Here is a 26966-nt window from a genome sequence, read left to right as displayed (position 1 = left end):
TACTGTGTGTGTGCACACACACATCCATACATATATATGTGTGTAACTTGACTGACAAAAACTTAGTGTAGGCCAAAGATGAAGGTCACTGTATAAAGAAGTGACATGTATATAGATATATATACTATGTAGATAACACATCCCCCACCTCCAGTGACATGCCTTGTCCCATTCAACACTACTCATTGTCACACTACTTTGTTACCAGTTAAATGGCTCCCCTTCTCTCTAGATATACAGCATAATCCTTCTGTCCAAGAATCCTTCACATTGGGAAGGATATAAACTAATAGAACTATAAGAAAAGACAAGTAGTAAAATTTTGTTTTTACTTTCTGTTACTGTTATAGACCAAAGACGCTGATATTTTTATGTGCAGTGAAGAAATTCCTGGAGATCCTCATTTTGGCCTTGTAAATTCTGTGAGTACTTCATATTGTTTATATATACAGTATATATATCATATTTCTTTCTTTCTTTCTTTCCCACTCTCTCTCTGTCTCTCTCTCTCTCTCTCTCTCTCTCTCTCTCATCTTTATCCCTTTCTCTCATAAACCTTGGTTTATGTAAATCTGGTTTTCAAGCATTTTTTACTCTTGGACCCCTTTGATTCCTTTTTTTTTTACTCAAGTGGACTCTCATAGCCATTTGATGTTTAAAAGAGACTTTATTGTATATCTATAATTAAATATTATTAGAAATTGCATTAAAAAAATTGGTAAAATATTTTGTGTATTGTGGAAGGATAACAAATTTATTGCTCATAAATTTTAAGAACAAAATCTTATATGGATCCCCAAGGGCCATACAGACCCCAGATGGGACCCACTGATGTAAATGAATGATGAACATGGAAAAATAAAAATATCAAAAGAACTAGAATTCAAGGAACCTGGATAGTGATGGTGGTCTGTATCACCAAAAAATTGATAAACATAAGAAATATTTGTTTGCCTTGAGAAGAAGCAAGTGCTAATGCCCATATCTTCAATGACAATCCCTTATCTAAAACTTCAGAGTGCACTCTTTTCAAGGAAAATTGAACAAAGTACTAGGAGTGTTACTTGCTGATAATAAATTTATCTTTTCATCTAAATTCAGTTATTTTAATGATTTATAAAAATGTAAAAAACACTGACATCATGAAACAAATAAATTTCATAAGAAAGATTATGACAATACTGCAGTGTAGAAGGGGCAGGGGCTTCTGATAAGCCAAATCTGCAACCTGCTTTTGATTCCTGTGAATGTTGTTGTTGCTGTAGGTCAAAACTGATCAAGCAGACTTATGCTCAGCTGTACTATCCCGTGGCAGTGTATTGAGAGCCTTGATATCCAGTTCGTCCCTTTTTTTAGGACTGTAGAGTTGATGGTAATTTGGCTGCTATTTCTAGCAAATCAAGCAACTTTGTGAAGGCTCCCTTAATTCGAAGAGTTGTATGTAGGATGGGGATTGCAGGATTTGGCAGAAATTACCACATTTACCTTGTTTCTCAGTTTTTTTTATATATTTAAGTATAAGTTAATGTAATATTTATGTACTTAACATTCTTTTTCTCTTTCTGTTTGATTTTTGATTAAAGGACTTGGAGAAAATTAGTCCAAATTATGACCTTATAAAGAGTATCATTATGAACAAAGGTGCTGATCCAAAGGGCAGCAGTGGTTTATCAGAAGGGCCAAGTGAGTGAATCTGTTTTTGCATTAAACTAGTATGAGAAGTAAAAATGTGTGTGGTAGGTGTGTATGTGTTCTTGATATATTTATATATTTGTTTACACATGTATATCCAAGTTGTCCAATCCAAATTTCTATCACTCTTTTCATGTTTCTTTGTCTGTCTATAAGTGTACATGTTTGCTTACATGCTGTTATATATGTCTCACAATCTATCTTCCTGCTTGCTGATCTCCCTGCATGTCTTGTGATCTATTCGCATATCTGCCTGCCTCCCCCCTCTCTCTCTCTCTCTCTCAGCATGTCTATCTAGTACTCTCCAAAGCACCTAATTCAAATATAGAACTACTATCTATTTATGACCCAAATATTTTAGTTTACAATTTTTTTAGCAGTTGAGAACAACTATCTTCATGTTAAACAGACAATAAAAATAGTCTCCATTATATCAGACTAGCAGAAAGACCGCCCTCCAGGCAGTTTTCTGCCAGCCCCTTGATAATGTTTTCACATTTGATTTTTATATAATTTTTATATTTCACATCTAATTATTTCTTTGTATAATAGTGCTCACTTGCTTAGTAAATATTGCTTTCATTATTTTATCACAGTCATAATCTCTCTTTTTTAAACAAACACCACAGTTGTCCAAAACAGAGGGAGAAGCAGTCTGTCAAGTTTTACCTTCCTCTCAAAGCAACATAGTGATTTCAATTCAGCAACCCATCAGTAAGCTTTGCAGTGTGTGTGTGTGAGAGAGAGAGTGTGGGAGAACATTACTACAGATGTACACACCCCCAAATTTGCTCATAACATCAAAAAAAATGGACACTTTTTGATAAAATTTTCTACAAATACCGCTTCAATATTGTGGCTTCAGACTATGTAGGGATTTATGGGAAACAATTTTTCCAAGGGGGGGGACAAACACAGACACAAAGACCACACACATATATATGTATATATATATGACAGGCTTCTTTCAGTTTCCATCTGCCAAATCCACACAGGGCTTTGGTCGGCCAAAGGCTATAGTAGAAGACACTTGCCCAAAGTGCCATGCAGTGGGACTGAATCCCGAACCATGTGAATGAGAAGCAAGCTTCTTACCACTCAGCCACACAAAATATATTCATAAAAATTTGTCCAAGGTGAGTGTTTACACCAACTGACAGATATTTGGAAGACAAAACTGATAAGCAAGTGAAGGAGCTTTAATATTGTCATTCATTTTATTTCATTTCACGTATTCTAATTAGTCTACTTTGCAGGGTGATTAGTGTTAGGTTGGGCATCCTGCCATAAAGACCATGCCAAACAGACAATAAAGCTTAATGCAATCTTCTACCTAGCCAGCTTCTGTCAAACTGTTCAACCCATGCCAGCATGGAAAGTAGGCATTAAATGAGGAGATGATGACTGAAATTTTTCAGTGCAGAATCAAAAGCTTGGATCAGATTGTCAAACTTCACAAAAAAGCCTTTTCTGTGTTCTCATGCATTTTCTGAAGTCTGATGTAGGCTGAAGATCATATCCACTGTACTAATATAAAGTGTATGTTGGTTTATTCTGATTTAAAAGACACAAGCCAAAGTTGTTTGTGCAAAATACCTTTGTAGTGTCTAACTCAGCTTTCCAATGTGCTTTTCAGCTACTTAGTTCAGTCACTGCAATAAATAAATCTCTCTCAACAGACTATTTCTGTCTTCATAATGTAGAGCTTAATTTAAAAGTTAAAACTCTAGCTAGAATACTTCTCACTGAAGACAATTACATTCACAGCTTGACTGCTGAGCATACATGGAAGTTCATCTCCAAACCAATGTGCTAGAAACCTTTTATTGTTACTCAGTGTGTTGGGTTTATGGGCTACTCCTAAATATTCAGTCAGTTACATTCATTTCCTAAGTCTGCTCAAGCTGAGCTGACCAGCTACTACACAACAAAAACATACAAGATATGTCTTGCTCTCTTGTTTTGGGCTTTTGGTGGGGGGGGGGGGGTCATTATAAGGGAGGATCTTTGTCCATAACTTTCTCAGTCTCTCTAGAACTGATGAGAAAGAGGTGGCTTCTGGTCAGCTTCAGCATCTATAAGTAGATATCTACAGAAACATGTGGCTGGAAAGGTATTCCAAAGAGTTGACTATCTGGTGCGGCAAAATTAGACAAGAGGATTAGTACAAATCCTGGTTGTGGAGAACACAGTTGTCGTGACAAGAGGAAGAGAAACAGTGAAGGTGGTATGCAAAAGGCTACTATATTATAATACCTTTCAGCTTTATATTTGTGTGGTTATTAAAAAGGAATGACTACTTCCTAGTTGTTTCTTTAAATGTGTATCACAGTTACTAATATTACATTGTATGTATGTCACAGATTGACCTTCAACAAAAATTTGAACTGCAAGTCACACCTGGAGATATGGTGACGAATGGAAAAACAGAGGACTCCTTTTATTTAAACGTGTCACACGGTCGAACACAAAATATATATATCAGATATGATGATGATATACATGATATGTTATGCTACGATAACACAGATGACCAGTAATGAAAGACCACAACCGTATTAGATGAATAACAGAGATATTTATTGTAGCGTTAAAGATGTATGTCTATGTGTGAGTGTGAATGCGACATATAACATAATCAAAGACAGGCCGTCATACAAAGAAAAGTATGTATGTGAGTGATACATGTAAGTGTATGTGAAATATTACAGCAGAGAAAGAGTCAATAACACGTGAGCAATTATACCAGTTCTTGGGTACACAATAATATGAATCTGTATGTGAAGTGAGTTGGCTGAGTGTGGCAGAGCTGATCACTAGTTGTGATGTCGTGGCATCGATGCCGGGCCGTGATTCTTGTTATACAGATGTTCGTCGCTGGCTGAGAATCCTGTCTGTTTATTATCGTGGTGAAGCTAAGTCACCTAACAGAATCGAAGAGAGAGATGTGCCGCGGTAGTTTGGTGTACATAGAAAGTCGTGTAGACGCTGGTGGAGATTGAGGCTGCTTGGTAGTAATCGTGTTGGTCATGACGATGGTGCTGGTTAGTAGTCGTAGAAACGTGTTGCTGATATGGCGACGGCGGAGGTCATCGTGGCTGGACGAAGTTGCTGAAGTGGTCGCTGGCTGCTGCTGCTGTCATGTGGTACACGGAACAGTCTCTAAGAGAAACTGGACCGAGACAAATTTGTTGGGTATGAGTTGATCTATTTATAGCGTTAAGGGGGCTCACCAGATATCAGAAATATACTCTATCACGTGACCTTATTAAGGGCTGTGATTGGTCAGTTTGCGTTCTGGCGGGAACGGTTCGAAGAAGTTGCCGATTCGAATAATGATCAGTCACGTGATGACAAGGAATGGGTTCTCTACTACGCTCGCATTTATTTATATTTAAATGAGAAGATTGTATGTAATGGCGATAGTAGTTTTGTATCTAATGGCGATAGGTAGTTTTGTATCTAGTGACGATAGGTAGTTTCACTACACACCTGATATTTTTTTGCAATGAAATAGAATGGTGGCAGGGGTCAGACGAATTTCATGATTTACTTTGACATTTCCTTTCATGCAGTCATTTTAATGGTGCATGAGGGTGGGGTTTGTCTGTCATAAAAATTACTTTCATATTTGTTTCATAGAAATTGTATGAAATTTTTATTGTATTTGCTTTTCTTAAACCTATACAAGTTGTAAGATATTTAATCAGTATAGAAAGTCAGTCACCCATTCTGCATATCACTTTTCTTCTCTTTAAAGACTTTTTCTCTTTGGTAAGTGTTATTTTTCTCTCTATCAAGAAGATTTTTTTATTAAACCAATATCTGTATCACAAGAGATAGTATACAAAATTTAAGTTTTAACTAACAATACTCAGTTAACAGTTATAATTAATTATTATTATACACTGTTGAGTCTATTCAGACAACTTTTATTTTTCTGCATGTATACATTAATAATAAAGAAGGAGAATTAGAAAGGCAAAAAACATTGGAAAAGAACAAAGATATTATAGGGAGGTAAAAATGGAAACAGAAGGAAGAAAAAAAATGGAAAAGACAAATAGGTGATAATTCAAGAATTTCAGTAACAGGTCATGAGACTGAACAGCCACAAGACTGAGGGCTTGATAAACCTTCTAACAGATAAACACTCACATACACATGTAAAACTGACTTATAGATACTTTTAGATTCACAATATACAATGTGTGCAAACTGGATATTGGACAGACACTTTTGATTTATTAAATTTCTAAAATTTTCTCTTTTTGTCTCCTGGTCTTGTGGCCCATTTCTCTTGGGAGATCATTTTTGACTTGACTTTCTGTTTCATGGTCCCTCAATGTTGTGAATCTTTGGTCGATTACAATGTACCTGCATCCCAATGCATACAACAGCAATTCATGTGTATTACTGAAGTTACTCTTTTTTTTTTTTTTTTGCCTTTAACTCTCCAACACAGAGTATAGGCCACTTATAATTGAATTCCATGTCGCATAATTTTTCGCTTCTGTACTTATACTCTGCCATGAATGTCCCCCTTTCTCTAGTTCCTTTTGTATTGATCTACGCCACGAGTTCTTAGGCCTACCTTTCTTTCTATATCCATCCGGATTCCACTGTAAAGCACTTTTCGCTATATTTGGTGTCTTTTCTAATTGTGCTACCAATCCACTTCCACTTTTTCTTAAATATTTGCTCCCTAATCAAAACTTGATTTGTTCTTTGCCGTAGCTCCATATTGCTTATGTGTTCGGGCCATCTAATTTTAACTATACTATGCAAACACCTGTTGATGAATGATTGTATTTGCTTATTTGACTTAACTGTTTTTTGCCATGTCTCAGCCCCATACAATAACACCGCTTTTACATTAGTGTTAAAAATTCTTATTTTGTTCTTTATTGAAATTACACTTGCACTCCATACTTTTTTTAACAGGTGAAAAGCGGTCCTTGCCTTACTTATTCTCGTCTTAATGTCTTTGTCGGTGCCACCTGAGAATGTTATCTTACTACCTAAATACGTAAACTCAGCTACATCTTCTAATTCACCAGTTTCTAGTTTAATACGTTCACTGTTTTCCTCGTTAACACGCATAATTTTTGATTTGTTGCGGTTGACTTTCAATCCTAGTTTGGCAGCTATTGCTTCTAATCTTGACGTTTTATTTTGCATTTGGTTATATGTTTGAAAGTAGCGCTATATCATCTGCAAAGTCAAGATCTTCTAGAGCTTCTACATCCGTCCATTTAATGCCTGTTTGGCTTTCAATCGTAGTTTCTTTCATAATCCAATCTATAACTAGTAGAAATAAAAAGGGAGTAAGTATATAACCCTGTCGAACTCCTGTTTTTACATCGAATTTATCTGTAGCTCCGTTTCCATGCAAGACTCGGCATGACATTCCTTGATAAGTTGCTCTTATTATAGATATATACTTGTCTGATATGCCGTAGTACTGCATAATTTTCCATAAGCCTTCTCTATCTACACTATCAAATGCTTTTTCGAAATCATTAAAGTTAATATAAAGCGGTGCATTCCACTCTGCACTTTGCTCTAAGATAATGCAAAGAGTGGCGATTTGATCTACACATGAGCACTTCTTCCTCTGGTTTGTTCTTTACGCAACAATTTGTCAACTGCTGTCCTCATCCGCTCTAAAAGTATCCTGTTAAAAACTTTTCTAAGAGTCGATAATAGCAGAATCCCTCTATAATTTCTGCAATAGCTTAAATCACATTTTTTTGGCAATCATTAGGCACATTTTCTTCCTGCCATATTTGAATATTCTTACATGGAATATTCAAAGACAAAACAATACCAGGTGGTGGTAAGTGAAGAGGCTGCTGCATGAATTGCTTGAATAGTTGCAGTTTTTAGAGCATTGGCTATAATACCAAACAACATTTGGTCCAGCTCTCTGCACTCTGTGATCAAATCCCATTGGGTTGACTTTACATTATCCTTTCAAGATTGATGAAATAGCAGTTCAGAGCACTGAATTGGCAGAATTGCTAGAGGATTGTACAAAATGCTTTATAATTATTCTGGATCTTTGCATTCAGAATTAATCTCCAGTTTTCCGGAATCCCATCAGTAGCAAATTTATTCTAGAGTACTGGTATCATGTCCAATGTAAGAAAGAGACCGCCAGTGAAATTCCTACAAACTCACAAAACTAATATAGTATGAGTTCAAAAGAGCCCTATGCATCTGGAAAATGTGCAGAATTTTCATTTTTATGTCATTTCACTTAGCAACTATTTATGTAAAACTACAGTTTGGTCATTGGTTCATGTTTTAAGAAAAATTATGGTGCTCTTACTGCTTCTGAAATAGCAACCATTCTATTTAGAACAGAAAATAGTAGTGGACATTAAACATTGTTTTCTGTAAACATGATAAGAGTTTACTGCAAATTATCCCACTGAATCTGGATTATGATCCATTGCACTTTGTTCTTTTATCTGTAAAGAGTGAGAAATGTTGAAACTTTTGGCTCATGGGTGTGAATAATAACAACAGTATAATGCAGATGGACAACAGAATTATGCATGCAGCATGAAGTATCAAATCAATGATTCTTAAATGTTTTTGTTGAGAGGAAGATTATCACAAGATTATATTCTTGATAGCCATTGCAAAGTAGAAAAACAGCTTAACAGGTCAAAAAGAATCATTAGAAGAGCAGAGTGTTTTCACAGTTTGATAAACAAATGCAAAGTGGTGACCTAAATAACGATGCTGCTAACTATCGTGTGCTTCTATTTTCCTTCATTAAGGGATCTGTGTTATACAAAAACTCTTAATGCTGTTGTTGAATCTATAAATAAGGAAATTATCAACTTACTTGATGGCAAAACAGTCACTTACAAAAGCATTCATAGCTGCAATGAAGAAGACAAACTCCAGTGAAGTTCCTTGCCATTGAGAAAAAGATATGTTGTAAAATTGTGAAATTTATATAAAATTAATAGGCTTTGCAATCAAAGAATTTGAATAACCCATTAACATGAGCACGTAATTGAAGGCAACATTGTTACAGAAGATACATTGTACAACAATTAAACTGAGAACTTAACATTCTTCTGCTAGTACCTTTATACAATTACTGCTTTCAGTTAATAAATCTCATTATCAGTCATTTAATAAGTAGATTTATTTTTCCAACTAACCTATTTGCAGGTTGCTATAATGATAATGTTGAACAAGTCACCAACATTAGTATATTGTTTTCCAGTGTTAAAGCTTTTGCTTTGAGCGTGGCTGTTGCCAGTACCGCCTGACTGGCCTTCATGCCAGTGGCATGTAAAAGCACCCACTACACTCTCGGAGTGGTTGGCATTAGGAAGGGCATCCAGCTGTAGAAACTCTGCCAAATCAGATTGGAGCCTGGTGAAGCCATCTGGTTCACCAGTCCTCAGTCAAATCGTCCAACCCATGCTAGCATGGAAAGCGGACGTTAAATGATGATGATGATGGTTCAGATACTCATTTCAAATAAATTTATATACATAGACTTGTTTTAGTTTGTTTTTTTTTGTTTTGTTTTTTTTATCATTCATCAGATTCAACTACAAGTGCTACCCAGCAAAGCAAGAGTGAGCACATTTATTGTTATGAATGTATCAGCAAAAAAAATTATGTAAAATGTATTTCTAATGCTCAAAGAATCCAAATATAAATTTACTCATCCAACAGCAGCCATTGTGTTGTTCTTTTGAGCAAGGTACATAACTCTTCACTCTCCACTTTGTGTGATTCGAAAAACAGGTTCATTCATGCTTCTATGATAGAGTGTTATAAGGAAATGCATCCAGTTCTAAATACAACTGTTCCAACATAAAAAGAATATACTCTCACTCCTATAGACTCAAGAAAATCAGTGTGAAACAATAAAAAGATTATTCGTTCTTTTGGCTTTTATTAAGCTATAATTGGCGAAATGAAATGCTTTCAAAGGTAAAAATGTTCAACTATTTATTTTGTAATTAGGTTATTGTTGAACTTTATATCAACTTTTGTTTCTTGTCTTTATTTACATAAACCTATTCTGACTCTGTTATGAACAGCTTCAAAAGGCCGTGGCAACAAAAGGAAAGCACCTCTGGATGGTACGCAGCAAACTGGGACAAAGCAAAAGAAAAGGTTAGTGGTGTGTTACATTCATTTTCACTTTGCTCTTTGCTTTGTAAGCATGTGAGTGTCAGCAGGTGGTGGGAGTGGGGGAGTAGCAATTTGGGTATGGTGAGAGGAGTGTGAATATGTTGGTGTTAAATGGTATGTGTGATTGAGATAGGAAAATGCTTGCAATCTGAACAAACTATCCTCTTTTTGGAAGTTACTTAATTCAGATGAGTTTTTGTCATGCAGACTTATGGTTAAATACGTTCTAGCCATGACCAACAGGACCAACCAGTTTTTTTTTTTTTTTCAACCTTACCATGTATTTAGGTGTCTTATCTATCCAATATGTCCTTCCTTTCAAAAAACAAAGACAATAGAGTGGGATTTGAGAGGAATTTTGCTGCTATTTGGAGCAAGTTATGTGATCTCCTCATTGTGTTAATGGGTGTTGCTTGACCTGATAAGCATGTTAGTAATTTAACAATTTTTAGCTTGTGGCTTAGGATGTAACAGCAGAATAACCTGATAGTAGCAACAGGTTCAGAGAAGTTTCATGTCTTAGTTGTTCTCACTTCAATTTCTTCATGCTGCTAATGATCTTGGGAAAAGTATCAATGCCACAACCTCTTATTTGCTCTTCTTAAAAATTTCAAACTTTACATCTATGAAAGAAATTAATATTGTCATCGTCATGTTTCAGATAGGTTGGTTGGTTTGACTGAGATCTGGAGAGCCAGCGGCTGCACCAGGCTTCAATCTGACCTGGCAATGTTTCTACAGCTGGATGCCCTTCCTAACACCAACTACTCCGAGAGTGTAGTGGGTACTTTTTACATGCCACCGGCACAGGAGCCAGTCAGCCAGGCCTGGCATCGATCATATTCAGATAGTGCTTTTTACATGCCACCGGCATGGGAGCCAGTCAGAGGTGACTGGCATCGGCCATGTTCGGATGGTGCTTTTTACATGCCACCGGAACAGGAGCTATGATTTTGGGTTTACTTGATTCAACAGGTCTTCTCAAGCATATCATATCGCCTGATGTATCAGGGGTACTCTTAAATGGGCCAGACATGCAACACTGGCATTGGCCATGGCTGCGATCTCACTTTAGTTGCCGGGTCTTCTCAATCACAGCATATCTCCAAAGGACTCAGTCTCCTGTCATTGCTTCTGTGAGGCCCAATGTTCAAAGGTCATGCTTCACCACCTCATCCCATATCGTCCTAGGTCTACCTATTCTACAGGTTCCTTCCACAGTTAGGGAGTGGCATTTCCTTACACAGCTGTCCTCATCCATACATAACACACGACCACACCAGTGCAGTCGTCTCTCTTGCACACCACATTTGATGCTTCTTTTGCCCAACTTTTCTCTCAGGGCACTTACACTCTGTCATGTATGTACACTGACATTACACATCCAGCGGATCATACTAGCTTCATTTCTTTCAAGCCTACGCATGTACTCAGCAGTCGTGGTCCATGTTTCACTGCCGTGTAGCACAGCAGTTCGTACACTTGCATCATACAGTCTACCATCCTGAGCGAGAGGCCCTTAGTTGCTAGCAGAGGTAGGAGCTCTCTGAGCTTTGCCCAGGCTATTCTTATTCTAACAGCTACACTTTCATAGCAACCACCCCCACTACAAACTTGGTTGCCTTGGTAGTGGAAGTTATTAATTACTTCTAGTTTTTCCCCCTGGCATGTGATGGAATCTGTTTTCTGTACATTTTCAGTGTTTATTGCCCCTGTGCATCTGCCACACACAAAAACTATCTTCCCGGTTAACCTTCCTTTGATATTGCTGCACCTTTTATATGTCCATTGCTTACACCAGGTACATCTTATGGAGTTTTTACCCATGTCCTTTCTACAGATTGAGTAGGGCCATCTACCTGAAGGGGTTTGTGATTTGACAGTCTTCCTATGTATTAAGACTTTGGTTTTTGCTAGGTTAATCCTAAAGCCCTTCCATTCTAGACCTTGCTTCTATGCCTTAAACTTCGTCTCTAGTTATGGCAGTAATTCAGCTATTAGAGCAAGGTCATTAGTATAGAGGAGCTCCCAGGGGCAGCAGTAATTCCTGATGGGCCAGGTTCTTTCCCTGTCTTCACATCCTTAATTGCTTTATCTGCCAGGGTACTGTCAATTTGGGTAGCTGGTCCCTCAATTGGGTCAATCTTTGGCAGACTCTCCTTCTCCCATTCATATTCCACATTCAGCAGTCTTTCATAATGGCATCTCCAAGCCTCTTTCTTTGCAGAATCATTAAATACAAGGACACCATCATCCATGCAGACACATTTCTCTCCTATGACATCACAGTTTTCTCTCGCACACTATCTTGCAATCCGAAGTACAAAATGACCTTTGTGCCTAATCAAAAAGAATTATCATTCATCATCATCATCATTTTCACATCTATTTTCCATACTATGGGCTGGACTGAATGTCAAGGTCCAAGTTAGTCTTTATTGAGATCCACTTTTCACAGAGACTTGTATTTGTATGCTTCATTTTGTCTTAGTTTCTTTGGCTAGATGCCCTTCCTATCACCAAGGGTGTGTTGGATGCATTTTGCAGTAACACCTGAGGCAATACTAGAGAGGTTTTTCAAGTCCTCATTGCAACAGGACTAAAGGGACCTCTCAGCCCAATGTTCTTTTTGCCTACTCACCAATCAGTCTAAGAAGTGCTCTGGATGCATTTCATCATAGCATTGTGAGAAGAGTTGCCTTATACATGGTAACTGTAAAGGGTACTCACTACTCTGATACATAAACATTCACTCTAGGACATATGATTGAGGAGGGGAATGGAAGAAATATTACAAGAAGATACAAGAATCGACAGGTGAAAGGAGAAAATGTATGAGGGTAAAGATAAAGAAGCTGGAGGAAGTGATAAGAAATAGAAGTAGACAGTGACAAGTGATGTATGACAATAGAAATAGCTTGAAAGATGGAGAAAGAGATGACTATCACTACAGAAAGGTTGGAAATAAAGCGATCCAATGCAATTCTTATATGTAGGGGCATGTTCATTGACCTCTCTCTCAACAGTGCTCCACATGTAATATTCCAATGGATTGAGATCTGGGGAATTAGGAGGCCAAATGTTAGGGGTTGTGTGATCATGAAAATTTTCAGCCATCCATTCCTGTGTCATTAGAGCCGTGTGTGATAGTGCAGTCTTACTGAAACACATATGGCCTTCCATTGCATACACTGTCTATCCAGGGCTTAACCATTGTTTCCAGGACCTCATTGTAGGCAGTAGTTAACTCTAAGGTCTTGTGGAAAGATGTAAGGAGGCATCACATGTCTTTCATTTGTTGACAACCCCTAAATCCATGACAGTTGCAGGAAATTTTGTATGCATAACACTTGGAGCTTCAGAAGGGTTCCAAGTGTTATGTTCCAAGTCTGCACATAACCATCTGTCATTTCTTCTGTTAACTTTTTGATCTTGGTTGAAGTTTTTTTCATTGAGTAAAACCAAATCAAATCTTTTACTGAATTTTCCAGTTTGTTCAAGAACCTTTTAGATCTGATGTAGTGATTTTCTTTTGCTTTTTCTGACAAATTAACCTTTTCTCATCATATAAGACTTGTCTTTGTGGACAACATTTCCGACTGTTCCTTTTGACACATGGGGATCTTTTGCAATTGACCTCATGGACTTTCTGTGGTCGTAATCAATGGTCTGTTGAACTTGCTAGATAAATTCAAGGGTTCTGATGATTTCAGAGCATTTAGAATGCTTTTTATGCTTTAATACTGGTGATATGTTTCCATCTTCAGTTTCTAACTCCTTACAAACTTTGTAGACGAAAGATCTGGCAACTTTTAAAAACCAAGATATTTATAACTGCAATAACAGCATGCCTCTTCATTTCTCTAGTAAGCTGATAGTCTGCCATTGTTATTTTCTGAAACAAAGATTATACAGAGTTAGCAAAAAATGCAGCAGTGACCCAAAAAAGGTATGTCCTCAAATACCTTACATACCCTGTATATAATTGTCACTAAACACGACTATGGGTGCCAAGACACCTACATTGCTAGAAATAAGAGCTAAAATGCTCTAATGCTGTAGGAAAAGCACATAAATGTATGCATATATGCTCACAGGGGCTACAATCACCCAAAACATCAACTCGAGAATTCCTTAGACTGAACGTTCAGTTTTGGCTATTTCTGTAACCTTTTCAGTAAGGACCACCTATTCGGCAGATTCCAGGCTTAATCCTCTGTCAGCATATATATATATATTTACCTAGAAATTCAGGGATGATTGAGCAGATCACTAGTATGTATATAAAAATTAATATAAACAGCCATGCGCAGTGTGATACCATGAAGGAAAAATACAATTGTCTCTAAATGCAACTAAAGGTGTCAAGACACCTACATTACTAGAAATAAGAGCTAAAATGCTCTAATGCTGTAGGAAAAGCACATAAATGTACACATATATGCACTTGCATACACAGACACACATACATCATTTAATGTCCATCTTCCATGCTGTAATGGATTGGACAGTTCAATAGATCTAATGAGCAGAAATACTGCATCAAACTCCAATATTTGCTTTGGCATGGTTTCATACGTATAGACATACTTATTATATATATGTGAGAATATGTGAATGTTTTAACATCAGCTTTGTCATGCTGGTGTAGATGAGCAAGTTTTTTTGAGCATTCCATGTCTCCTTTCAACTTTGTCTTTTATCACCTCCTCCATAAGGCTCAACATCCTGAAACCAATCTTTACCACTTCGTCCCATGTTTCTTTCAGTCTCCTTCTTCTACAGGTCCCATCCACTGTAAGTGCCAGACATTTCTTCATACAGCTGTCCTCATCCATACGTCATATGCTCAGTTCAGCACAATCTTCTCTCTTGCTCACTACATCTGGTTACTCTTATTTATATATATACTATATAAATGAAAATGCATGTATTCATGTAATAGAAGGCCCTGAAATGGTACACCCTTGAGAAAAACAGGTTTTATTTTTCAAAATTTGCATCCCAACAATAAGGTTTCCAGTTGTAATTAATCAAAAAATAAAATTTGCTGCAAGAAATAACTCAACTTTTAGATCAACAAATCTCCCACTCTCTATCTGTCTCCATCAGCATTTTGTCTTTTATGCCTTTCCCTCTCTATATACATTCACCACACTCTTTATCACTTTCTCTGTATATGCATATCTCTCACATAACCTGCTCCCCCCTCTTTCTTGATATGACTTGTAAATGCTTTCATTTTGTTTAAAACTTCATAATTGTAATGTTTTTACTTTCATTTTGTGATAGACAGCTGTTACACAGAAAATGCTAGATTCTGAATCTTGTTTTCTGATTGGGTAAAAATTATCAAACTTTAAACATCTGTAACTTCTCTGGTGACAGAATCTTTTCTCCGTCTCTGCTATACGGCCACAACTTCTTGTACAGCACCTTTACCACTGTGTACCATGAATACAAACTGGTATTTCTCATCCTTGTGTCTGGACTTCTAACGTCCTTATTATAGACTGTTTTCTATGCTCTGTATCTCTTGCATTCACATACGCATATTTGTATACACACACACTCTTTGTTTACATGACGGCCTGTCTTATATTGTGTTTTATTATGTCGCATTCACACTCACACAGACATTCTAGTTGACTACTAATAAAACCTTACTTTTATACATCTGTACCGGTTGAGTCTCTCTTTTTCCTTGTTGGCACTTAACTCATTTTTACCTCATTCCATTATTCATTTTTATATTTGTGCCAACTGTGCGATGCGCTAAAGGAGCCATTCCTTCGTCACCATCTCCTGGTTGCATGGTCACTACAGACTGTTTGATTTGTCAGTTGGCTAGGTCTGCAATACAACTTGTTTCCATTCTGTATCTGGACCTGTTATCTCTATCTCTGATGTAACCTATTCAACCAAAAATCTATCATCTACCTTTACTATCAACTCACAACACTTTTTTAGTTAACATGACAGCAAATTTGAAGTGGTCAAATTATTCTTAAATCTCATAAGAGCACAATTTTTGTCTTTTGCAATTTTTAAATCCAGTGAATTGAATTCTGCAATGAAGCTAGCCCCCCATGGCTACCCTCTGGAGCATCCATTTAACAAAGATGGCTATCGTTATATCCTAGCAGAACAAGACCCACATGCACCTAATAGACAAGCTTTTGATGAAAGTTCAGACTGGGCTGGAAAGCCTATTCCCGGTTATTTGTACCGAACATCTTTAGGAAATGATGTCCTCTTCGCTTTGCATGACCGTGGTAAGCAGGAATTTACTGATCTTGTGACTGCTTTATATTACACTTAAAATGTATTCTTTTTCTCTTTTTCATTTTTTTCCAACTATAGGAAAGGATGTACTCTTTGCCTTATTGTCTGCTGGTAGAACTAAACAAATGCTAAACACCTTTTGGAGTTGTCTTAAGAAATTGTAATGATCAAAAATGAATATGGAGACAAAAATTTATTTAACTTGTTATTTAGCCTCAGGCCAGTTCTATAATAGAAGACATTCCAGCTTTGACATTTTTTCAGGTGCTGCTGTGTAGTTGAGAAGTTTGCTTCCCAACCACATGGTTTCAGGTTCTGTCTAACTGCATGGCACCCAGGGAAAATGTCTTCTACTATAGCCTTGAGCCAACCAAAACCTTATCAGAGGATTTGGTAGACAGAAGCTGAAAGAAGCCTGTCACATATATATATATATATATATATATGTATAAACAGGAAATCTAATCCCTATTCTTTTATTAATTATGTTTTAAATCCCTGTTTATGTGCTTCTCTCTTCTACAGTATGTTTTGTTTCTTTTAGCTCCACAACTAAAAATTTCAGACGACTGTTTAACTGTGACTGGAGACAAAGGATACAGCATGGTGAGAGCCACACATGGTCAGTTATTGGTTTTGTTATTTTATTTATCTCTTTAGAACTGTTTATATTATTTAATTTGTATTATGTTATGATAAATATTGCTATATGTTGTGTTGTGCTGCTTGAAAGAGCATGTTGTGTATTTTGTTGCAATCTGTATGTTCTGTGCTGTGACATTGTATCTTCTGCATTATAGTCTTCTGTTCTGTTTTGCAGTCTTGCTTGATCTGTATTAATATGTTGTGCTCTATGTCACAGTGTCAAATTTTGTGTTGCTATGTCATTTGTGCTGTCTTGCAGTTTCATGTATTTTTTGTTGTGATGTTATGTGTCCTGTGTTGTGATGTCAAATATTCTGTGTTGCAATGTTATGTGTTTTGTTTCGCCATCTCATGTTTTTTTTTTTTCTTTTGAGCTGTGATGTGGTCCTATCTGATCTGTGAAACTATGTCAAGTTTTCTAAATTATCCAGTTCATTAATGCCAATATAAGGAGCCCCTACAACTTTGCTTGACCTACTTAGTAATAGTAGCCAAATTTCCCTCAAATCACACCCTTCTCTCTTAAAAGAGAGCAGTCACGTGAGATAATATAGTCCTATATATATATATATATATGTGTGTGTCTGAAAAAGACAAGCTAGTTATTGCTGGTAAGCTCTTAATCAGGGTTGAGCCAGGGCTAAAACAACAACAAGCATGATATACTTGGAAACAAAATTCAAATGATTGTGATACAGTAATGCTGTACTTGAAAATAATATATATTTTACTACAAGCAATTTTACAAACAAAATATTCTTGTCATTTTATGGCAGGACTGCACATCATTGCCATGAACCTGTAAAAATTAATAATACAAGCTTCCAATAAGACAGTGCAATAAATCATCATTCTTGCATGGGTTGGACAGGTCCTTGCCAACACAGCATCTCCCTAGTTGTCATGTTCTTTTGTCATTTGTTGTATGAGATTTAAATGCCCCAAGATCAGCTTTAACCACTTCTGCTCATGTTTTCCTTGGTCTTCCTCTTCTTCAACTTCTTTCTACATGAATATTCTAGCACTTTACCTATCTGTTACCCACCATACATATCACATGTTCATACCAGTGTAGACTTGTACACTACTGCTGATTCCTTTTATAACTGGTCTATATTGCGACTTATCTGTATCTCTTCATTCATGCAAACTAATATTACAGACCCAGCAGATATGTAATATTAGTTCATTTCTCTCCAACTTCCACACTACTCACTACCATGCAGCATCACACCCATATACAAGTAACATACAATCAACCCTTTGTTCAAAGAGCCAAACTTCTTGTTGCTTGCGAAAGTAACTGTTTCCTAAACTTTTTCTATCCTGCCTTTATTCTGGCTACAATGCTTTTAGAAGACCTTCCCCCACTGTTGATCAGCTTGCCCAACTCATTGACTACTTTTATAGAATGTTCCAAGTATTGAAAAGAAGTTATTGTATTACTGCTTATGAATTGTATTACTACCTATGAACCCAGTACACCTCTTAAGCACCCACAGGTCATATAGTGTACACTGTATGTTGTGCCTACAAGCTCCTTTTCTCCATATGAAACAGGGCAGTAGAGTTCTGTCCTCTTTTCTAATTACTAAAACTTTGGTCGTTGCGAAGATTTTCTTGAGGTCTCTCAATTCTAAGTTCTGCTTTCACATCTGGAATTACTTCAAGTTCTTCACAGACTTTGCTGTAAGGACTAGGCTTTAGGATCAACACCACTAAAACCAACCCTATGGCTGCGATATGTTGATGACACCTTCATACTCTGGCCCCACCAGGAAGATGTCCAAGTGCTGTTAGATCATGTGAACTCAATAAAGCCATCCATACAGTTCACAATGGAAAAAGAAAAAGACAATCAGCTAGCATTCCTGGATATATTAATAACACGCACCAAGTATGGATTCAGGACATCCATATACTGCAAGCCGACCTTCACTGGACAATACCTCAACTTCAACTCCCATTATCGATACAGTGTAAAGAGAGGGATTGCTCAGTGCCTAAAACATCGAGCAATGAATATAAGTAGCGATCGTGATACCCACCACGAAGAAATGATCAAGCTCAGTAACAATCTATTAAGCAACAACTACCCCAAAAGCATACTCTCCACTCCAATCTTTGGGTATGACACCTCCCTATTTTACCTGGTTGATTATGTGAGTTACTTATTTGATCCCCACTTCATCAGATATTTTTAGCATTTCAGCAACTATTCCTGGTGGGTCCATATTCATATCTCTTAAGTGCTTGTTTACTTGCTTCACATTCTTACTTGATGGGGCTGGGGTTATCCCAGGTTAGTGGTCCCAGAGACATCATGCATAAAGCCACCCAGGTCTACCAGTACTTTTCTTCGCTGACAGTCCCATGTCAGCCCCTGTGCATCCTCCAAAGTGACGTCAAGCCTCTAGAGATCTTCCTTAATCACATCTAGTCATTTGGTGCAGGGTCTGCCATGAAGCATCTTCCAGCCTGCAGCTGCTGCGCCAAATGAGAGTAAAGCCTTAGTAGGATGATCTCTTAAGTGAGTTTTTATTAATGAATCTTACTGATAATCTAATATTGTTGTGCTGTTTAACCCTAAAGAGCAAACTTATCAATGGCATCGCTGCTTTGTCTCTCCTAGAGTTTAAGAGGTGCTAAGATTACAACTGATATATATTTTCCATTTTTAAGATGATATGATGTGAGTTAAGGTGGAATTGACTGCAATTTCTAGCAGGGCAAACAAACATAGAAGTTTCCTTGTTGACTCCAGGTAATCTAAAGTTAATGATGGTGGTAATTATAATCTCTGTTAATATAAAATAAAAAAATTCAAACCATTAAATATATTGTGAAGTAGTGCTATGTATTTCTAGCTTTTGTTTTTTTAATGTACGTCAGGTATTCGCTGTGGTTCTTGGTACTATGAAGCAAAAATAGACGACATGCCACTTGACACTGCCACCCGGATTGGATGGGCTCAGCCACTTGGTTAGTATTCGTAGTTGATATTTGTGTATAGTATAGATGTTTGTGTATATAGTGAGCACCTAATATGCATAATAGTAAGATTCCATAGATTTGAAGCAGCAACTTAGATTCACTTTAGTTCACTTTCTCTGCTAATACCTCTGGCAGATTATCAAGACTTCATTTCTACATTCTATAAATTCATGTCCGATGTGGTATTGGGGCATACGCTACTGCAGCACATTGCGCCATGCATCATTTGTCAGCATCTGCTCAGGTTATCCCAGGCAACCCTACAAACAATGTCCCATTCATTTCCTCATCATGATCATGAGTCATGTGGTCAACCAACACAAGCCATCACCCCAGCTGGATCCTCAGAAAGGAAGACATAGGATCCCACTCAGAAAACCGAGCAACATGATCAAACAGTCTAAGCTGATGCTCCCAAATCAACCGACAACAGCATACATCCATAAAGTCAACAAGGTTATTTAGATGTATATCTATGATCACAAAAGATCAAGTTATTTATGTGGGACAAATATTTACTCTTAGTTATTTATATGTGTGTATATTTGAGCGCGGTCGTTGCCGGTGCCACTGGACTGGTTCCCGTGCAGGTAGCACGTAAAAACACCTTTTGTGTGTGGTCGTTGCCAGAACTGCCTGACTGGCCCTCGTGCCAGTGGCATGTAAAAAGCACCCACTATACTCTTGGAGTGGTTGGTGTTAGGAAGGGCATCCAGCTGTAGAAACTTTGCCCAATCAGATTAAGCCTGGTGCAGCCTCTGACTCACCAGTCCTCAGTCAAACCATCCAACCCATACCAGCATGGAAAGTGGACGTTAAACAAACGATGATCTCATGTCCAATAATTCTATCAGTCTTTGGACAGTGAAAATTGTTTAAATGTTGCCTTACTTATTGATACTACATATATGCATTAATTTATATGTGTGATACACACACAGCACATTGGTAATTAGGAATTCATGCCTATTTCAAGTGCAGTGGTTCATAGACAGGAAACTGCTTCCAATAGAGAATCAAAGTCTATGTCTCTGTATTAGCTTTAGTTATTTTCATTATCATCTTCATCATCACCATTTCTGGTGTGGACTGAAGATCATAGCTAACCAAGCCGAAAGGCCATAGACAGCCAACTAAGTACTTCTGGAATTTATCTTATCATCTGCACTGTGTTGTATCCCTAGCCAAGATACTTAATTCTTAATTACTGAGCTTTGCTCTAAGTTGATATTCATTGGAAGAAGCTGCACTGTGCTCAGTTGAAGTCCTCCTTTAAACCTAAAAAAAAGAGCAACAGGAACATACTCAGATGTATTACTCCTTTGAATTACTACAAAGAAGACCAGATCTTGAATGATTTTTGTGGAATTCAAGTTTGGGGTTACAAGACCAACTACCATTACTACAATGCAAGCTGGTTTTCGATACCTAGTTGAAACCAATTTACTTATGCTGACATCAGATCTTTTGAGAGCCATGAGCATAACGCAATACCATATCTTTCATCGAATATAAATCTGAGATTTGGAGCATATATTTATAAATCATTAATGAATGAGGACATGTTAATAGATATTTGTGTACGTATCCACAGTAATATTCCTACTTCTAGAATAACTTTATAATTATTCAAAGAGCTTGAATCAGATATATAATTAGTGTTGAAGGTTGTTTTTGTAGTACTTATGCAACCCATGTCTTCTATTTATCAGGAATCCCTAGTCCCAGTAATAAGAAACTACTTTGCTTGAACTTTTGCATTTAATTAGCATTATTACTGTAACTATACCAGCTTTGTTGTGGGACATTTTCTCTTTATTTTTTTTTTCTCTTAGATTTCCAACAATCATATAGTCAGTATTCTAAAGTGAGATCTTGTGGTTGGTGGGGAAATATGGAAGTTACATTAAATATACGAAACACTTATGTAAATGTTTTTTTCCTTTGTAAGTTATTTGAACTAAAAAAAAAAGTTCATTTCCATTACTGGTGTCCATGAGAAAGTCATGTACAGTCTGATATCTCATTTTCTGTCACTGATAAATCTATGTATGTAAATAAAAAAATATTTTCATCCTTTTGATTAGAATAATCCACATAATAGATTACCAGAGTAAATATATTAGAATGTTTAGTTTCATTGCTCTTGGTTATAAGCTCAATTTTACTTTTACCTCATTTCAGAGGTCAATAAAGGATTGACTATATCTAGTCTGATGAACTATTGCATGTTATGCTAAAGTAGGAAATCATTATCATAATCAAAAAGCTAATGGAATATAAAGACACTTTAGCACTTGCATAAATATGTTTGGTATTCAGTTCATCTCTCTATTCCCCATGTTCAAATTCCCATTAGATTTGATTTTACTTTCATCCCACTTCGGTTACTTAAATAACTGTCGTTCTTGCATTTTTGATTCAATCCATTATATCTGTTCTTAGTCAAATCAGTGCCAGTGGGTGAAATTATTTGAAAAATTTTAAATGTTTAAGGAAAGTGAGACTGTAGAGTAGCAGATTGAGTTTAACACAACATTAGTTAAAGACTTCTTAGCAATGAATTCAAATCTCACAAGAATTAATTTTGCTTTTCATCCTTACATTAATTTGAAAAGTTTATTTAATTTCTAGCTTTATACCAATATAAGATATGGTCATTAACATATTTGTTTCTGTTTATTACTTTGGAGTATATGCCCTCCTTCTTAACACAATTTCTTTATTTCTTTTAACATTAAAAATATCACACACAGGGAATGTCCAAGCTCCATGCGGTTATGATAAGTTTAGCTATTCTTGGAGGTCAAAGAAAGGGACAAGCTTCCATCAGAGTCGTGGCAAACATTTTTCATTTGGATATGGTGAAGGTGATGTTTTAGGGTTCTACATTTATTTACCCCAGCCAGATGATCCAGGGAAACTATTACCACCAACATACAAAGATAAGGTAGGAAATTTCGGTTTTTGTAGTTTTATACACACACACATTTTTTTTTCAGCTTGTTCTTTAATTTTTGTTCTTTTTAATCATATATAGAGTTGTGAAGTGGCACGAATGACATCAATCTATAAATCTTGCAGTATTTAGTTTGATTCCTCTACATTTTCAGTGTCATTTTACCTCCCATACTTCTAGGATCATGTACCAATGTGTCCTTCCTATTTTTGAGGCAGTAGAGTATGATTTTAAGGAGATTTAACTGCTATTTCAAGTTGATTAAATAACCACAAAGTGGCTTCCACTCTCAACATGGTCTTGTTAAACTGTGTTTAAGTTTTTTAACTCTTCTGGAATGTCATACTGAGATTTGACACCTCAGCCTGTCTGTGTGTAATATCATCAACAGTAGCATCATCATTTTATGTCCACAATCCTTGCTGGTATGAGTTTGATAGTTTGACAGGATCCAACAAGCTGAAGGAATATAACTTGCACCAACATCTTCAATTTGGTATATTTTCTACACCTTATTGCCTCTCCAAAATCCAACCACTTTACAAAATATACCAAGTGTATTTTATTGTGGTATCAGCACAATAGAGGTTGTTTCCCCTTCAGTAAAACAAGTGTTCTCTCAATCCTGCATTGTCTCAACAACCACTTACAGATTTGTATTGGCTCCTTTTCTTGTAGCACTAGTGCGGTATCTTTGTAACTAATAAGACTAAAGAGCCCCACAACTGGAAGGGAGAATAAAAGAGAGAGTAATGACATTAGATGAGGTGTTGAGAGACAGTGAAAGATGATTGAAGAAAAGATTTTTGTCGTGAGAGTGTGGTAATGGATAGCGTGACAGAAGACAATGTTGGGGGAATAATGAAAGGGACAGAGGAAAGGAGAAGGGAAATATTAGTATTAGGGGTCACTGAGAAAGAGATGAAGGCTTGTAAGGATGATGGGGTCGGTTAAGTAGGAGCGGATCAAGTGCTACCCTGCATTATAAGCATGAATAAGAGTGGGTGGAAGGGTGCATGAAAGAGAGATAGAAATGAGGATGACAAGAAACCAGAGAAGGTATGTGGAGAGGATAAATGAAAGAAATAGGAAGTTTTCTCAAGTACTGCATGGCTGTGTAGTTAAGAAGTTCACTTCCCATCAACATGATTTCTGAGTCAGTTCTATGTAGCCTCTTGGGTAAGTGTCTTCTACAATAGCCCCAGACTGACCAAAGCCTTTTAAGTGGATTTGGTTGATGGAAACTGAAAGAAGTCAGTTGTGTATGTGTGTATACGTATAATTGTATATGTGTCTCCTTGTCTTAACATAGCATGGTAATTGTAAATGAGCATCACTGTCACACAAGCAGTGTCCTCCATTTCCACTCTTCTGTGGAAACATGTCCAGTCTTACAGAAATATTACATCACTTGCAAATGGGTGAGAGTTGGGAGTTGGTAACAGGTGAGGCATCCAACCATTGAAAATCTGCCTCAGTGAACTGTTTCTAATTCAGGTAACCATAGAAAAGTAGACATTAAAATGATGATGATTATGTATATTGCCAATCAACATCTTTTATGATGTTCAGCATCTTAACATGGGTTGTCACCACTTCGTCATTTGTCTTTCAAGATTTTTGTCTTCCATAGGTACAGTCTGCTTTGAGCACTCAGTACTTTTCATATACAACTGTCATCTATATGTATCACATACCCTTACCAATGCAATCTTCTCTCTTATATATTATGTCTGATTCCTCTTATCATTCAGGTCATTCATACTACATCATTCACGTACACTAACTTTATACATCCAGCAAAGCAGGCTCATTTCATTCTAGTCCTCACACGTCTTTTGCAATCAAGGCCCAAATCTTACTATGATGTAGCATTCCACTCTGTACATAAACATCATATAATCTGTCCTTCACTCTGAGACAGAGGTTCTGTGTTGCCAGGAGAATTGGTAACTCCGAGCTTTTCCTAAGTCTGAAAACTATGCTTTCAGAGCAACCACTCCGACAGCTAATTAGGTTGGTCACTTAGGTAACAAACTATTGACTACATCTGAGCAGTTGAGCGAATCTATTCCCCAAGTATTTTTCAGGTTTAATGCTCCTGTATTCCTGCCACATATGAAGGCTATCATTGCTGTTAGCCTGTTTGTGATCATACTGTACCTGTTGTGCAGTCATCATATTCATAAGACATGTATAAAGTTTCTACTTATTCCTTTACTGAATACCAAGCATAGTTATTTCCCTTTTTCAAATACTTTCCTCTTCCTTCTCCTCTTTCTTTCTTTCTCTCTCTCAAGTTAAGCTGTGTATCTCTACTTCTTCATCCCTTTATAGTTTCAAAATTAAAGTTGATAGAAAATCCATACTAGGAATTTAACAATTTTTTTTTTCTTCTCTTTCTACCTCTTTCCATTCTTAGAAATTCTAAGTATTCATAACTTACTTATAGATGATAATCTATAACTACAAACAACTTCTAGAAATTCATAACTCATATGTATATTATAACCTGAGTTATAAATAACTTGTTGAATTTTATACTTCATAGGATGGTTTTGCTAGGAATTTATAACTCCACCCTAATTTCATTTTTCCATTTTTAAGCTATACATTTAACAACTGACACCCTGATTTTGTATTCATTTGAGAATACTGTAAAATTGAAACATACTGCAGTTTGTAATGAAGTAGTTTGATAAATGCTTGTATGTATATGTGTGTTTACACACACATATATATGTCAGAATACTATGTATGAGCAAGCCCCATCTCTTTTGTCTCCTCTTCTCCCACCCTAACACTGTTCCTTCCATTATTCTTTCCATTACTGTCCTCTCACAATAAACCTGTTCTTTTCCATCATGCGATGCTCTCTTTTGCTTTGCAAGTTGCAAAGCCTCAAAAAGTACCCAGTACACTCCAATTGATAACTGATTCAAACTGCTGCAATGCCAGGTTTGAGAGAATTCTTTAGTCATGGCAAAGCAATCAGTGTAGTTCTGGTGCACTATACACCTAGTACACTCAATAACATAGCTGGTATTAGGAAAGACATTCAATCTAGAAGCCAAAAATGAGACATTGGAGGAAGACTGACACATTGAATTCTATCAAACCATCTTACCCATGCCAGCATGGAAAATGGACACGAAATGATGATGGAATGAAATTCCACAAGCTGCATTCCAGGCTTCCAAACAAGAAAAGCAGTAACTCTAAATAAGAACTGATGCAGTATAAAGAAGACTCATTAGTCTTTCTTTTATGGGAACAGGTCTCTCTCACTCTCTCTCTCTCTCTCTCTCTCTCTCTCTCTCTCTCTCCCCTCTCTACAACATGATAAAATATACCTAAAAAGTTAGTCTTCTCTTTTAAGGTACCAATTTTTGTATAATTCTCTTGATCCACTCCCCCTCATTATGAAGACATGAAATTCAAAGCTGACCTTTACAAACAGGAATTGAACTTGGATTTAGCAGAATACAGTGGAATGAAAGTAAATAGTATAAGATGATAATTACTCTGATGCACTACTGTTTTTGACAACTCACCAGCCTGCAAATCAGGAAGTATGATTTGCTGTGACTGAAAAACTAACCCAGAATTTTATTTCAAAACAAAATATAAAATAAATAACTCGGAAAATAATCAAAAAATTAAAAGAAAACAAGACTAACAAAATAAAGTTACATAACTGTATGTGTTAGCTTATATATAAATATATATATATATATATATGTGTGTGTGTGTGTGTGTGTATATATATATATCAAATATATAATATGTGTGCACATATAGATATATACATATTATTTATTAATTTATTATTTAACAGTTTGTTTTTTTTTACATAAAACTCTTTAATCATTGTTTTGATATATTTTTAACAAATTCAAAAACAATATACTTTGTGGAATTGAAAAGAAAGCAGGCATGTGATGTGAAAGTTTGCAGATTAAAAAAATATTTTGAATAATCACAGCTTCAGATAATTTATAGCTGATATATATATATATATATATATATATATATATATATATATATATATATATATATATATATATATATATAATGGTATTTTGATGGGTACAAATCAGTTTAAAGTGTAAGAAAATGTACAGCACAAAGTAGATGTCTGCCCTTTATGATGATAGCTATTAACAGCCTGTTTTCCAGTTATTATATCACTTTTTCTTTGAAATGTCATTGGGAA

At 36.4% G+C, this 26966-nt stretch overlaps 1 protein-coding gene across 2 annotated transcripts in view; it reads left to right on the top strand.

Moving 5' to 3' along the window:
- The window catches only part of LOC106883251 (set1/Ash2 histone methyltransferase complex subunit ASH2), a 154528-nt gene that overhangs the window by 34963 nt on the left and 92599 nt on the right, over positions 1-26966 (top strand). The window contains exons 8-15 of one of the 2 annotated variants that reach the window (XM_052966127.2): positions 351-422; positions 1584-1683; positions 9774-9849; positions 15925-16142; positions 16697-16774; positions 19690-19779; positions 22548-22741; positions 26130-26251. In XM_052966127.2, the coding sequence (XP_052822087.1) occupies positions 351-422; positions 1584-1683; positions 9774-9849; positions 15925-16142; positions 16697-16774; positions 19690-19779; positions 22548-22741; positions 26130-26147 (846 nt within the window). In that variant the 3' untranslated portion in view covers positions 26148-26251. Of the gene's footprint in view, positions 1-350; positions 423-1583; positions 1684-9773; positions 9850-15924; positions 16143-16696; positions 16775-19689; positions 19780-22547; positions 22742-26129; positions 26252-26966 lie in introns of those variants that run through there. The other variant, XM_014934184.3, reaches the window with a different exon arrangement.

Source organism: Octopus bimaculoides, chromosome 3 (assembly GCF_046866305.1).
Source record: "Octopus bimaculoides isolate indiv1 chromosome 3, ASM4686630v1, whole genome shotgun sequence".
NCBI lineage: Eukaryota > Metazoa > Mollusca > Cephalopoda > Octopoda > Octopodidae > Octopus > Octopus bimaculoides.
This window is presented reverse-complemented; position numbering and strand designations above follow the sequence as displayed.